This window comes from Typopeltis vanoorti, chromosome 17 (assembly GCF_054136105.1).
Source record: "Typopeltis vanoorti isolate ZY-2024b chromosome 17, IOZ_Tvanoo_1.0, whole genome shotgun sequence".
Classification (NCBI taxonomy): Eukaryota; Metazoa; Arthropoda; class Arachnida; order Uropygi; family Thelyphonidae; genus Typopeltis; species Typopeltis vanoorti.
The window spans coordinates 63390328-63404209 of NC_143565.1; the positions used below are offsets into that span (position 1 = coordinate 63390328).

The 13882-nt window shown below is 34.0% G+C and overlaps 1 protein-coding gene across 2 annotated transcripts in view; it reads right to left on the reverse strand.

The window, feature by feature from the left end:
• Positions 1-13882, reverse strand: part of Ctns (lysosomal cystine transporter cystinosin) — a 291830-nt gene that overhangs the window by 15544 nt on the left and 262404 nt on the right. For both annotated transcript variants that reach the window (XM_090406888.1, XM_090406887.1), the window contains one exon: positions 11243-11422. In XM_090406888.1, the coding sequence (XP_090263014.1) occupies positions 11243-11422 (180 nt within the window). The remainder of the gene's footprint in view (positions 1-11242; positions 11423-13882) is intronic.

A 13882-nucleotide genomic window follows, 5' to 3' on the forward strand; every position in this document is an offset into this window, starting at 1 on the left:
TCCAATCCCACAGATGTGTTCACATTAAGGTTCTGTAATAGACTAGTCACCTCCACTGCATTCATCACTATTCCCGTATAAATTAACGGTTCCTTCATTTTTTCAATGTCACCACCTGGATGATATGCTTTTGCAAAGTGGGCGCTCAGTAACTCCACTATATTGACTGATTCAGTGACCTCCTTACCATTATCATTCCTTAAAACCTTTTGGCGTGTACAGTTTTTTCTTGCTTGCAGCATATTGAAAGAACTGTTTGGGATTCTCTTTTGCTTGCATAGCTAGTTTCCTTTCATAATCCGCTTTTGCTTTTTTTTACCACACTCGTTACCTTTCTGGCCTGCACTTTATACCGTTCGTGTGCCTGCAGGTCACCCCTTTCTTTAAATTCCCTCCACAGTTGTTTCTTTTTTTGCAGCTCAAGCTTAATGGTGTTATTCATGCATTTAACCCCTACTTGTTTTACTATTCGGACCCTAGGTATACAATCAGCCATAACCTCCTGTAAATGCTCCTTGACCACTTCCCATGCTCTATCGACATCCAGCCCTTGCAGTTGTACATGCCATGGCACCGATCCAAGCAATCTCCTAAGCTTGTCATACTTGCCAGCATGGTAATTCCACATATACCCTGTCCTACTCGAAAATTCCACACCTTTAGCCACCTTCCAGGTCAAGACCTTATGATCACTCTCACCAATAGGTGGCAACATGGTCAATATTCATTACAGTCAAATTCTCAGATGCTATTACCAGGTCAAGCACTCTCACACCCCTAGTATTTTTAATTACATGCTGTCTCAGATAGTTATCCCTTAATAATTGAATAAAATCCTTTTCCTTCCTCATATGTGTCCTCTCCTCCTTCCAATCAATGTTACCATAGTTGAAATCCCCCATAATAATTACCCTCCTTCCACTCATTTCATCAATTTCCCTATGCATACTATCTCCACCATCTATTCCATCACCTGGTCTATAGCAGCACCCAACTGTATATTTTATTCTGCCAGTCTCAATCTCACACCAAATAGCCTCAAATGAGCTCCTTTCACTATCCTGCGATACAACTTCAATTCTGCTTGGCTGCAGTTCATCAGCTATCATCAATAATACCCCTCTCTCCATTTTATTCTCTCTGTCCCTCCTAAACACACTATAACCTACACATTCTATCCCACTAACTATATCATCTTCCGTCAGCCATGGCACCGATCACTACATGAAATGCAGTGATCCCTTAGTCCCACCCCCATATTGATGCGTTATTCTAAATGACCCATACCCATTTTTTGTCCTTAGTGCTGGCTCGGGTACATTATATACATTCTTACACTCATCTGTCTCACTGATGTCTGCATATCCATTCCCCCCCCCCCTCCTTGGTAGTTCTAATTTCTCTGGTTTTGCACATCCATTTTCACTTCATTCAGCAACACTCTTTCCAGTCTCCGCACACCAAGTCCATTTAAATGCAGGCCATCCATCTTGTATAAGTCCTTTTGCCCTTCAAACTCATTCCACACATCCACGAATTCCACACCACATCGTCTGCATAACCTGCGCATAATGTCATTTGCGATTATGGCCCTCCTTCTAAACTCCTCTCTGTCATACCGCGGCAACAGACTAACCATTCTAACTCTGTCACTCCTTTCTTTCGCTACCTTTAACAATACTTTCAAGTCCTCTCTCATAAAAAATTTATCACCTTTCAATTCATTCGTACCCACCACAATTATTAATTCTTTCACCCAATATAAGAATATAAGATTCTTCAGACAGCTTTCTGCCAAGAGTGCACTCTGGTATGGCAGAAGATGATATTCCTTGATCACTATGTAGCAGTTGAGGAGAAGGATAATTCAAGGATCAGGTTTTTTTTTTTTTTTTTAAGATATTGCTACAGCAGTACCATCCATCTGAATGAGAAGGAGAGGAAGGTAGAAACATAAATGAAAGGTTGTGCTTAATGGACAGCATCAAACAAAAGGACTGCCACATTGCACAGAAGTTTCCTGCACAACATTTTTAAAGTCATTACTTACTAATATAATAACGGAATTAACTCACATAAATTATTCTTTATTCGTAGAATTTTTAAAGTCATTTGAATTTGTTAATGGTTATTTTGCATCTGCTGCATGCTTTAGTGAAGCTGAATGAATATGCTGAATTTTTTTTCTTGAACTTCTTTTGCATGTGTATGTTCTTAATTCATGGCTCTGTGTGCAAGAATATTGAATGGAAATGGAAAGGAAGGTGCAGACATTATTCCAGCAAGAATAATGTCTGCACCTCATCACAGAAGGTGATTAAGTCACAAGAATGAAAGCAATAGTAGAAGTCCAGTAGATCATCCCATATTGTGCTACTGTAGTGTCAAAGGATAAGGTTGAGAACTGCTAAGGCAAAGGTTTAGTAACAAGATGTCACACCTTATTGCTAAAATACTCTTGTTTAGAGATAGATGTTGAAAGGTTTTTCACTTGGTATACTATAAATTAAAGATGCCAAGAAATTATATTTTCAGTTTCATCCTTTATCCAAGTGTTTGCATGTGAAGTCACTTCACGACTGAGTTACTTGCATATAGATGCTCATGAGTTCACATCAATTGCCTTAGTATCCCATAATGCAAATATCCTTACAGACATGTATAATGCTATGCATTATGGAAATGCCACTACCCAAACCAGTTTCAACCTTTATTGAGGTCTCATCAATGGAAGCCAGACCCAGAAGTAATACCAAGGTTAAGGAATTAGAGTAATTTCTAATCCAGAGTATTTTAGTAATAAGGTGTGACACCTTTCAGCTACTTGTATATGCAAATATGACTTCTGCATTACTTCAACCTTGATATCACTTTTGGGTCTGGCTCCTACTGATGAGATCTCAAAAAAGGTCGAAACTGGTCTGGGCAGTGGCCTTTCCCATAATGCATAGCATTATGGGAAGTCATGAGCCTCTACATAAAAGTAACCCAGTCGTGAAGTGACTTCTCGTGCAAACTTTGTTTGCTTACACTTGAATAAAGGATGAAACCAAGAATATAATTTCTTGGCATCTTTAATTTATGATTCTCCTTTACCTAACATATTTGTTACCTTATCATAAAATGCAAGTAAATGCTAAAACAAGATCCACTCTTTACAAATCCATGCTGACCATCATAAAGAATCCTACATCCATCAACCCACTCCTGTAATCTATTCCAAATCAATCTTTCTATCACTCTGTTGTACAACTATAAACAACAAATTACATGATAACCACAGTAATTAACTTTAATGAAAATACAAATATATTTGTATTTTCATTAAAGTTAATTTTGTAAAAAAATAACAGAACATCATCAGTATGTAGAAAGAAAATCAAAGAACAGGAATACAAGGTACATACAACAATTGGTTTACCAATGAGAAATGGTTGCTGCAAGCTAGAAATTAATGTATATTAATAAATAATATTAAAACTATTTTTGATGTTTACATAAAATGAAAATCTCTCAAACTTTTGGGAGAGAGAGAGACAATGATTCCGATTCATGTTAGGCTGATGTAAAAGGGCTTTGCAACTTTCTTTGAAAAGGCTATGGAGAAGATGAGCTTCATCCCACCAAATACTGTGTTTAGTGTCAATACTATGCTGTGCTAGACAATACTTCTGAGGTTTCATGTGTTCAGTGTAATACTGATGTTCATTAATTCTTTTTTCAACAGAATGGCCTGTCTGCCCAAAGTATGTGAAATTACATTCAGAAAGTATCTGGTAAATACCAGCTAATAATAGAGGTGAAAGTTTGTTTTTTGTAGATAACAGACCAGAAATTTTGTGGATAGGAAAATATGTGGGAATAAGGTAATACTTCTTCAAAATTCTATCAATAGGTTCAGAGATACAAGGGATTGGAATCCTTCAGTGTTCTGTTGAATCCTTAGGTGTTGGAACATAGGAGCAATTATATGCTGGATTTGATGAGGGTTGTAACCATTTAATTCCATTAAAGTTTTGATAGCGAGAAGTTCTTGTTATAAGCATGAGAGAGAGGAGCATACATTATGTGCTCTATTAATTAAAGATTTGATTACACCAATTTTTCGAGAAATGTGATGAGCAGACTTTGATGAATGTATCTGCCAGTAAAGGTAGCTTTGCAATAAACATTGCCAGCAAAGGTTGGTCGATTGGTAAAGCCTTTGCTACTAATGGCTCACAAAAAGTTAAACAAGTTTCAGCGCGGTTAGTAGTTGGAAGGGGTTCAATCGTTCGCTGCTGTTGGCACACTCTCCCTCGATGAGTCTTTGGACTCCCTGGAGGTGTCACATAATAATAATAATAAGTACTGGAGGCTGTGCAAGTAAGAAGGATGTCCAAGAATGGTAAACTACCAGCATTTTCTTTTTCCATTTTTGCAGTTTGTTGTTTATAGTTATGTCACAGATACCTTCAAAGTGGTCTATAATTGGAAACTTCTCCTTAGAAACCTTATCCACAGCAAAACTTTCATTAAATAACCAGGTTAAGGATATAGCTAACTGTTGTGCACAATCCTTAAAAATACATGGTGATATGCCATCCATTCCCACATCCTTATTAACATTTAACCCAGAGGCGTATCAACACCTGATACTTTCATTTCCGACTCTCCTAATACTTGCCTCCCTTCTACATATTGCACAGAATCATTTACAGAAGTATGATACAGATGGTGAAGTGCACCTTCAATAATTCCACAATATCCTTTGCAATGGTCACTCTGAATGGAGCAAAGAAATCTTAAACTAGAGAAATTGAAAAATGGCAGATTTTGGCATTCTCTCACATAAAATATCAGATTGTACAAAGGCATAAGTCTCACCTGTGGCCAAACTAATATAGAGTGTACTTGGTATAGCTGAGATGGATTGTGGTTGATAAGGTCTATATTTAAGATTAGATCAGAATAAGATGTCAAGTCTGAATGTTTTTAAGTGAAGATATGCATAATTCAATTCATGTGCATCTTTGTGTTTATATAAAGTTTATACATCTTCACTTAAAAGCATTCGGACCCAATTTCTTATTCTGACCTAATCTCAAATATCAACTTACAATCACATACATCTCTACTATAAGAGATTTTTCTGCAGGTAGCCATTTCAAAGTCAGATTTCAATTTGTGGATGGTTATTATGCATTTGTTGTGTGCTTCATTGTATTCCAAGGATGATTCTGGGGTTTTCATCTGAAATCATTTGTAATATGCTAAACCTCTCTACTAAATATCCCAGGTAAGATTTATGCAACCATGCTTATGAAGAGGATAAGAAAAATTATGGAAGAGAAACTTGGAGAAGAACAAACTGGGTTCAGGCCAAATAGAGGCTGTCAAGATCAAATTTTTTCAACAAAGAGTAGTTGAGAAATAGTGAGAATATAACAAAGATCTGTACTTATATTTTGTAGATCTCAAAAAGGCATACACCAAGGTGCCCAGAGAAATCCTTTTCAAAACAGTACAATAATATGGGATAAATGCAAGATATATAGCGCAATGCATAGTCCATATTTAAGGTGTAAGTTAGCAGTTAGAATTAAAGGAAATACAGAAAGATGATTTGATGTTAAATCAGGTGTAAGACAAGGTTACACACTATCTCTGTTCTTATTCATCATCTATATAGATTGCATTATGAAAGAAAGCAGCATTAAATCTGACATGATTTATACTAAATCATGTGAATGATGAATGACATCTGTAACAAATTGGGCATGAAAATCAGCAATAAAAAACCAAAACAATGAAAATAGGCAAGAACACAGAAAACTTCAATTGGATTCTCAATGGAAAACCTATAGAACAAGTGAAATATTTCAGCTATTTAGGCACAGTTTTTAGTGTAGATGGCTAATAGATTATATAAGGAAAGTTGATATGGTGAGGAGCTAGTTTAATGAATTTCTATGGAATAAGAAAGAAATTAGCCAAACACTAAACTAGCAATATACCAGCAGTGTTCAAACTAGGTTTAAGCTATATATCTCAGAGTTGGATTAGAAATAAAGCACACAGATCAAAAGATTTGAAACCACAGATATGAGTTCTAAAAAAAAATTATAGGGGTGAACCGATGGCATTAGTGTAGAATCATATTAAGAATGTAGAATAAAAAATGAAGATATTAGGAAGGAACCTGACATTGTTAGCATTCAAAAATGTGTGAATAGGGCTCATCCGAGGTTGTATGACCAACTTATATAGAATAGGAGAGAAAAACAGGCATTTGATGTAAAAAAATCTAGATTGATTGATTCATTCAGAAGTACCCAGAAGACTGAAATGTTAGATGCAACAATATTGGAGAGCTGACAAGTAATAACTAATTTGAAGGGAAAACTGTTAATAGAAGATTAGTCATATAGCAGCCTGTACTCTCCACTTCAAGGTACATTATTAGGAAACTGACGACTCAGCTCTGAGAAAGTTCAAAGCAACTACAACGAACACAAAATAATTCTCTTACCTAAATAACACTGCAAGACAAAGGTAGAGAAACTATAGAACAATCAGTATCTCAGGAGTGATTAGTAAAGGTGGCAAAAGACAGAACTCAGGACTGAAGAGAAAGGAATAGGATTCTCTATGATAGAAGACAGAAAAGAAATGGCTATAAGATGATACTGTTGGACTTTGCAAAGGCATTTGACAAGATACTGTATAAGAAATTGAATTATGTTACATAAATGAAACAAATGGGAATGGATATAAAAGTGGTGACAAGCAGAAGAGGATTACAGAGAGAGAGAGAGAGAGAGAGAGAAAGACACATCGAAGAGTACTACATGGCAAAGTAGAATCCAGAAGAATGTAGGTGTGCCACATGGCTTTTGTACTTGGGCACAGCTATTTAATTATAGAATACTGAGTGAGGACAAGAGGTGACATCCAGATTTTTTTTTTTTTTTTTTTTGCTGATGACGATGCAGAAACTGGAGAGGGTAATAATTAATAAAGGTCATATAGAAATATCAAAATGATTTAAATAGATTGACAGTGTAGGCAAAACATAATGGTTGTCAGTTAAAGGTGGTGAAGTGTAAGGTTATCTGCTTAGGAATGAAAAGTGCAAAAGCTTTGTATTCCATTGACAGAACTAAAATACAGGAAACTGATGTGGCTAGAAAATTTGGGAGAGTGATGGTGGACAGAAGTGGAAAAATCAGCTTGATTTGTCTCTTTTTGTAATAGATTTCATGGTATGATATGAACACAGATGGATAAGAAAATAACTATTTATTAACTTATAAGCTAATATTTCGCTGGTATTATATCCAGCATCTTCAGAGCACACAACACAAAGTTTGTTACAAAAGCAAGACAATCACAATCCGGTGTAACAGTGGGGCTAGTATAAGTAATTGCAGCATGCAACACAAGACTAGAATCCTAATATGGCATCTAGGTAAAAAAAAAAAAAAAAAAAAAAAAAAAAAAAAAAAAAAAAAAAATTTAAAAAATAAAATAAAAGTAATAAATATTAATTTGGTCTTAGGATGACTGTCTCCCAAATCTTTGGTAGATTTATACAGCCATACTTGTTTAGGTTTGGAATATGTTTTAAGGCTTCTGTTGATTCCAGGAACAACCTATCTGACTTGTAGAAGATTTGTCTCTTTATATGGATTATGGAACTAGATTTTTTTTTTTTTTTTTTTTGCTTGAAGAGTGGTGAATAATTTGAATGGAATGCCAGAGTCAATCACAAGTGCCCTGTCAGTGGATCATATTAAGGAGCACCTATTAGTGGCGAATTCTCCATGCTTGCTGAGCAAGCTCATTAATTGAGAAAGAAGTAATATTTATTTGTTAATAAATGCATGCATTTATAAGCATTCCATTTAGGCTTTTATTTTTGTAGACAGAAGACGTCTTAAGCTTGCGTGGCAATAATTGAACTTTGTGTTGTGTATCGAAGGCCAATGCTTGCTCATCTAGTCAAAGCTACCTTGGCTTGCTTAGTTGTAGGCGCTTCCAGGTCCTCACTGCGGCACTGTGATTTCATGTGCACGCATAACCATTTCCACTCCCTTCATGTCGTCTTAAACACAAGGCCATACACAGTTAAAGTAGCTCTAGCCAGTGAGCTTCAGCCAGCCTTTACAAGTGTGCGTGTTGCTTGGAAAAATTAAGTTACAACCAACTTTTTATGATGTTATTGACCAGTTCATAAAGAAGAACTGTAGGGTAGAATTTGTATTCAAGTAGCTAAATTGAAAAAAGATAAAATATCATTTGTAAAATAAATGTACATAAATTTCTAATTACAGGTAACCCTCGTATAACGCAGATGTTAGGTCCCACAAAAAATGCCACGTTATATAAAACTTACATCACATAGAAAAAGTAGGGTTAGGTTCCGAAATCGTTTTTTTTTTAAGATTATATAAACAATGATATATCCAACAAAAAAATTTTTTATTTAATTCAGGTAATTCATGTAAGTTAAGAAAACAAATAAACTATGAAACAAATACATAGTATAAAATTATAAAAAGTAAGTAAACTTCATTGCACATAATACATAAATGTTTAAGGCAAAATAAAATAAAGTGTATATTTTAATCGTCATCACTCTCTTCAAAACTAACATTTCGTAGATATTCTTTATTTACGAGTGGCTGGATGTCGTCATCACTTGAAATCTCTTGGACATCATTTGTATAATTCTCATTGCATACTTAAGTTGGTTTAGTTATCAAGAAGTCAGTAATAAGATCTTGCTTACCACTATGCTGCAATTTTTTTTTATTAAGTTCATAATACAAAGCTAAACAAATATCCAATTGTCTCGTGAATTTTCCGGAGCACTCCATTGGGAGATCATTATTCATAAAATAACTTTCTTGTCAAGTCCAATCCTTCTGCTAATTTCTTTAAACTGAATTCTTTAATGGATTCATCACAATCAGAATCTTCAGCAGAACTTTCCCCGCCGTTTTTTTCAACGTCATCTATTAATTGTACCAGTTCCTCCTATTTAAATCTATTTCTCCATCAGTTAATTCACTAATTTCGTTTTCAACCATATCGCAAAAGCACTCTAAATGACCATTACTATAAAAATATTTTTTTTACATAAAAAAATGCATTACATATTGTATGTAACTCACCAAAAAATAACCTGCTCAGCTTGAGATTAACACACTTATGATTTTTAATGCGCTTTCCTGGCATAAAACAAAGACAATTTTCAACAATAAATACCTTATACAGTAAACAATTGAAGTACATGCGTGCTAAGGGGTATTCCCCCTAATATAAATTCGCTACTTATAACTACATGCATGATATGGGCAGACGCAAATTTAACAAAAATAAAATTTGATTTTTAAGTCACGCATTGAAAAATAAAGGGTTACTACAGTTTGTAGACCGTCTAATATTGAAACCACGTTGTATAAGTACCACGTTATACGAGGGTTACCTGTATATAGTTTTAAATGGTCAGTAATTCATTATTCCGCTAATCATACTTCAATCACACCTCTCACTCCCTGAACGATAACAAGAGTGTGAATTTCAAGACCAGCATTCACCCCTGGTACCTATAAAGGTAATTGTGTGAATAATAGTTAGTGTGGGTCTCCCATGATGAGCCCTCAGACTTTATATGTTTAAAAATAAGAATAATAATTAAAATTAAAGCAGTAGTATCATTTGTAAAATATAAAGCTATTACTGTTTTTTGCTATACAAGGTTAAGTCTTATAAAAGAAAGAAGAAAAAAAACAAATAAAAACTAATTATATTAATAAAGTACATATCAAATATTTTAAATGCTTTTTTTAACAGTCATAAATATCAAACAGAAGGCAGTAAAAATGCACAAATTAGTTGACCATCTACAAAACTATATAGGGTGTCCCAAAAGTCCTGGTATAGGTTTAAACTAACTTATAACATAAGATGTATAAATGTTGCAAACTTACAGTAAACATCATTCAAAAGCTTAATGAAGCATTAGTTTGCAAATTTTGATTTTTTTTTTTTTTTTTTGGTGTGTCCTTAGTCTTGCATTTTCAGTCCTTTCTGTAATGAAGTTAACTTTTTTTTTTTTCTTTTATGAAGAGTCAACGATTTTTAGGTGTGAGATTAATTTCATTGCCTGGTGTGAGACCACTGCCCTGCTTACTGGAGGTCTGAATGCTTGAAAAAGTTTTTTTTTTTTTTTTTTGCTGATGATGAAGAAACTGGAGAGGGTAATAATTAATAAAGGTCATGTAGAAATATCAAAATGATTTAAATAGATTGACGGTGTGGGCAAAACATAATGGTTGTCTCTTTAGAGCAGGGTTTATGGACTACGTAAAAAATAAAAAAATTACAAAACAAATATTTAAAATTTATGAAAATGGAAAAAAAAAATTCCTTAATTCATTCACAGTACAAAAGTACTATAGGTTTAACTAATAACCTTTTTTTGGATAGGAACCACATAAAAAAAAAAATCATTGGTTTGCAATGCTGCAGACATTATTTATTCCTGAATTCAGAGAGGTTAAATCTTTTAAATAACACATCTTTCAGAAAGACGAAGCAGCCTACCAGTATGCTTTGCTTGTGCAGCAGTTTCTGAATGACACTTTCTCAGATAACTGGATCGGTAGAAGAGGTCCTTCTTGGCCACCTCGATCCTTTGATGTAATGCAACTGGATTTTTTTTCTTTTTCATAATTTTTATTTTGGGGTCATATCAGTACAGTTGTCTGCACCAGAAACTTGTTCTTTGGATGATCTTAGGGTTAGAATTACAAATGCTATCCATTCAGTCACTGACCAGAAGCTGTGAATGTTTTCACAGAGTTTGAAAATTGTTTCAATAATGTATCGCACATGATGGTGATGTCAAATTCAAAGAATAAACCCGCACTGCATAAAGAACTTTGATAATTAAGCTTTCAAATGTTGTTTACCATAAGCTTGTAATATTTATACATCTTACATTATTAAAGTTTAAAATGCACAAGGACTTTTGGGGCACCCTGTATATCTAACAAGAGAAAATCAATCAATTACATATTGTAATTATACATATGTAATCAATTAAGATTACATATTATAAAAGCAGCATAAATAAAAATGCATTATTTTCAAATAACAATGTTTTTGCATAATCCTTCCTGCACTGTCCATACAAGAAATTTAATTTCATAAAATGAAACAGAAAGAATGATTGGGATTGATCAATTTTTACCTGAGGAATATATTTAGTGAGAGTAACCCCTAGCTTTACATATGAAAAAAAATATAAAAATGTGAGCCAAGGTGTTGAATCAATCACACCTATGACAATGAGGACTAAAAATATTCCAGCTGCAGACCACGAAAGGCTCAACACAAATATTACTGGATGAGAGACCATTTGATTTCCACGCTGCAAAAAATCAGATACATAATTATATTCAAATGTGTAGTAAACTATCCTTTCATTTTTAAAAAATTTTTTTTTGAAACTTAATGAAACAAATCAAATCAGTAAAAATAATCACTGGTAGTTAATTTCATGTGGGGATTATTAGTATTATTATTTTTTGGACATTTTTATACATTTGAAGACTTTCTGTGAGAGGCCAGTATTAACCATTATTCACACACCTTTCCTTGAAATCTAATTCAGCCAACAAAGTACTCACAACCACTTCTGGCAATTCAATCCAACCATTTACCACCCTCCTGACAAAAATCTAGTCTCACACTTACATAATTTCCTGCGGTGATATCTTGTTTGCTCACTTCCTACCATGTACTGAAAAAAAGTTGTTTCAATCCTATAAAATCCTTTTAATAACTTATACATGTGTTCTTCAACATCCAAGTAACCTGATGAGCTGTTTTGGCTATCACTGCAATAAGTCCTCTAAACTTCAATTTCCTGCAGACTAGTTCTAACAATGCAGTTGAGCAGTTTGTAATCTTTTGTTCTCAAATTTGCTCTCCAGAATTTGAAGGGTGATAAATTAACTATGCAAAGGATACAGAGGCAGATAATAAAGATGATATCATTACTATACAATGTTAGCTATGAAGATAGGATGAAGGAATGTGGACTGGACTGCAGAGTTTGGTAGATAGAAAGAGAGGTGATATGATCGAAACTTTTAAACTGTTGAGAAGTAGATATAGGGTTGACAGTAGGGAGTTTTTTTTGCTTGGTGGAAGGAGCGAGGACAGGTGTTGCAAACAATAACCAAACCTTACCCAGTGACAGACTCTGAAGAGAATACTAATTGATTCAGCTAAAGAGGCATTGTGGTGATGTTGTCTACAAAGATAGAAAAATCAGAACTCCATGGACTTGTGAAGGAATTTCAAGTGGCATGCATTTACCTTACACTTATATTAAAATGGCGGTTATTATCCTTTGCCAATATTTTCAACCTATTTAAGTAATCCTGCAGTATCACTATTTCAAGTTTTGGGTCATCAGTAATCAATAAAATATTTTCCCTTAAATCATTATTATTACCTATATCACTGATATACAAATTAAACAGCAGCAGTCCAAGTAAAGAGCCCTATGGTATGCTACTAATTAACTGTCTTCATTTCATCCATATACTACTCTTCAATATCAACTACCTTCTTATTCATTATTAGAAACAAGTATTCACAGTATCATGTCACAAGTGCAATTAAAAATACCTTATTCGTATCAACGGCCTGAACCTTATTGGCTCCAATTTATATAACAGCATTCCATGTGGTATACTGTCAAATGCCTTTGCAAGTATAGCAGTATCACTGTGCCTAAAACCTTTATCCAATTCAATTGTCACTTTATTATAACAAGCAAGCAAATTACTTGTGTAAGACTTATTTTTTCCAAAAACTATGCTGTCTCTATAAAGTATCATTTTTCTGTACACTCATTCCTAAATTTTGCCTTTTACCAACTTCTCCAATACCTTTATTGACGTAAATAGATATGGTGAATGATTTTTCTTTTTGGGTATTCATCTTCTTTAATGCCAAAATGTTAAGTAGATTTGTCCTTAGGATTAAGATACTCAATACAAAGAAACATCATCAATTTCCTGATATGTATCCTCAAGGGGGTGTTCAGACTGTTCTGTGAGATACGAAACTTTTATTTTTGGTGCATGTTCATGGTGAGGGTGAACTATTTTTTGCAAATCTTATTTACTTTGTTAAAATAACATATATTTATTTATTTATTATAGATACAAGGCTGAATTATGACGAGTGTCACTGTTGAAAATATTAAAAGAATTATATTTTTAAATTATCGTTACATGAAACAAATACACTGCGATCTAACACAGTGTCAGAATTATCACGTTTGGCGAAATGCAGCCATCTTGCCGATATTCATTTGCCCTTGTGATTGCACATTACAAGTCATTCCCGACACTGCTCGTCTGGGCAGTGTATCGTGTGCTTGCTGTTATTTTTGTGAGATACGAAACTTTTATTATTGGTGTTTGTTCGTGGTGAGGGTGAAATATTTTTAATATGTAAGTTTATTTATTAATAAATTGGTTACTGATTAGGAAAAAAATAATTTTTTTTTTTTTTTTTTAATTTTTATTTTGTATATGCAGCACTTAAAATTTTCACCGGCCGCCACTGGTTCAGACTACTATGACAGTGCTAAATGATTAAGTTTACACTATTACTAATCTCCTATCAACAATTTTCCTCCAAATTAGTCTTTTATTTGTCAGCACTCCAATATTGTTGCATCTAGCATTTCGTTCTTCTAAGGCACGGCACTTCTGATTGAAGCAATTCACCTAGACTTGTCTTCCTCTAGGTCTTTTTCTTTCCATCAAACCTGTTTTGCTAACCTTTTATTATTGCAAATAATAAAAGG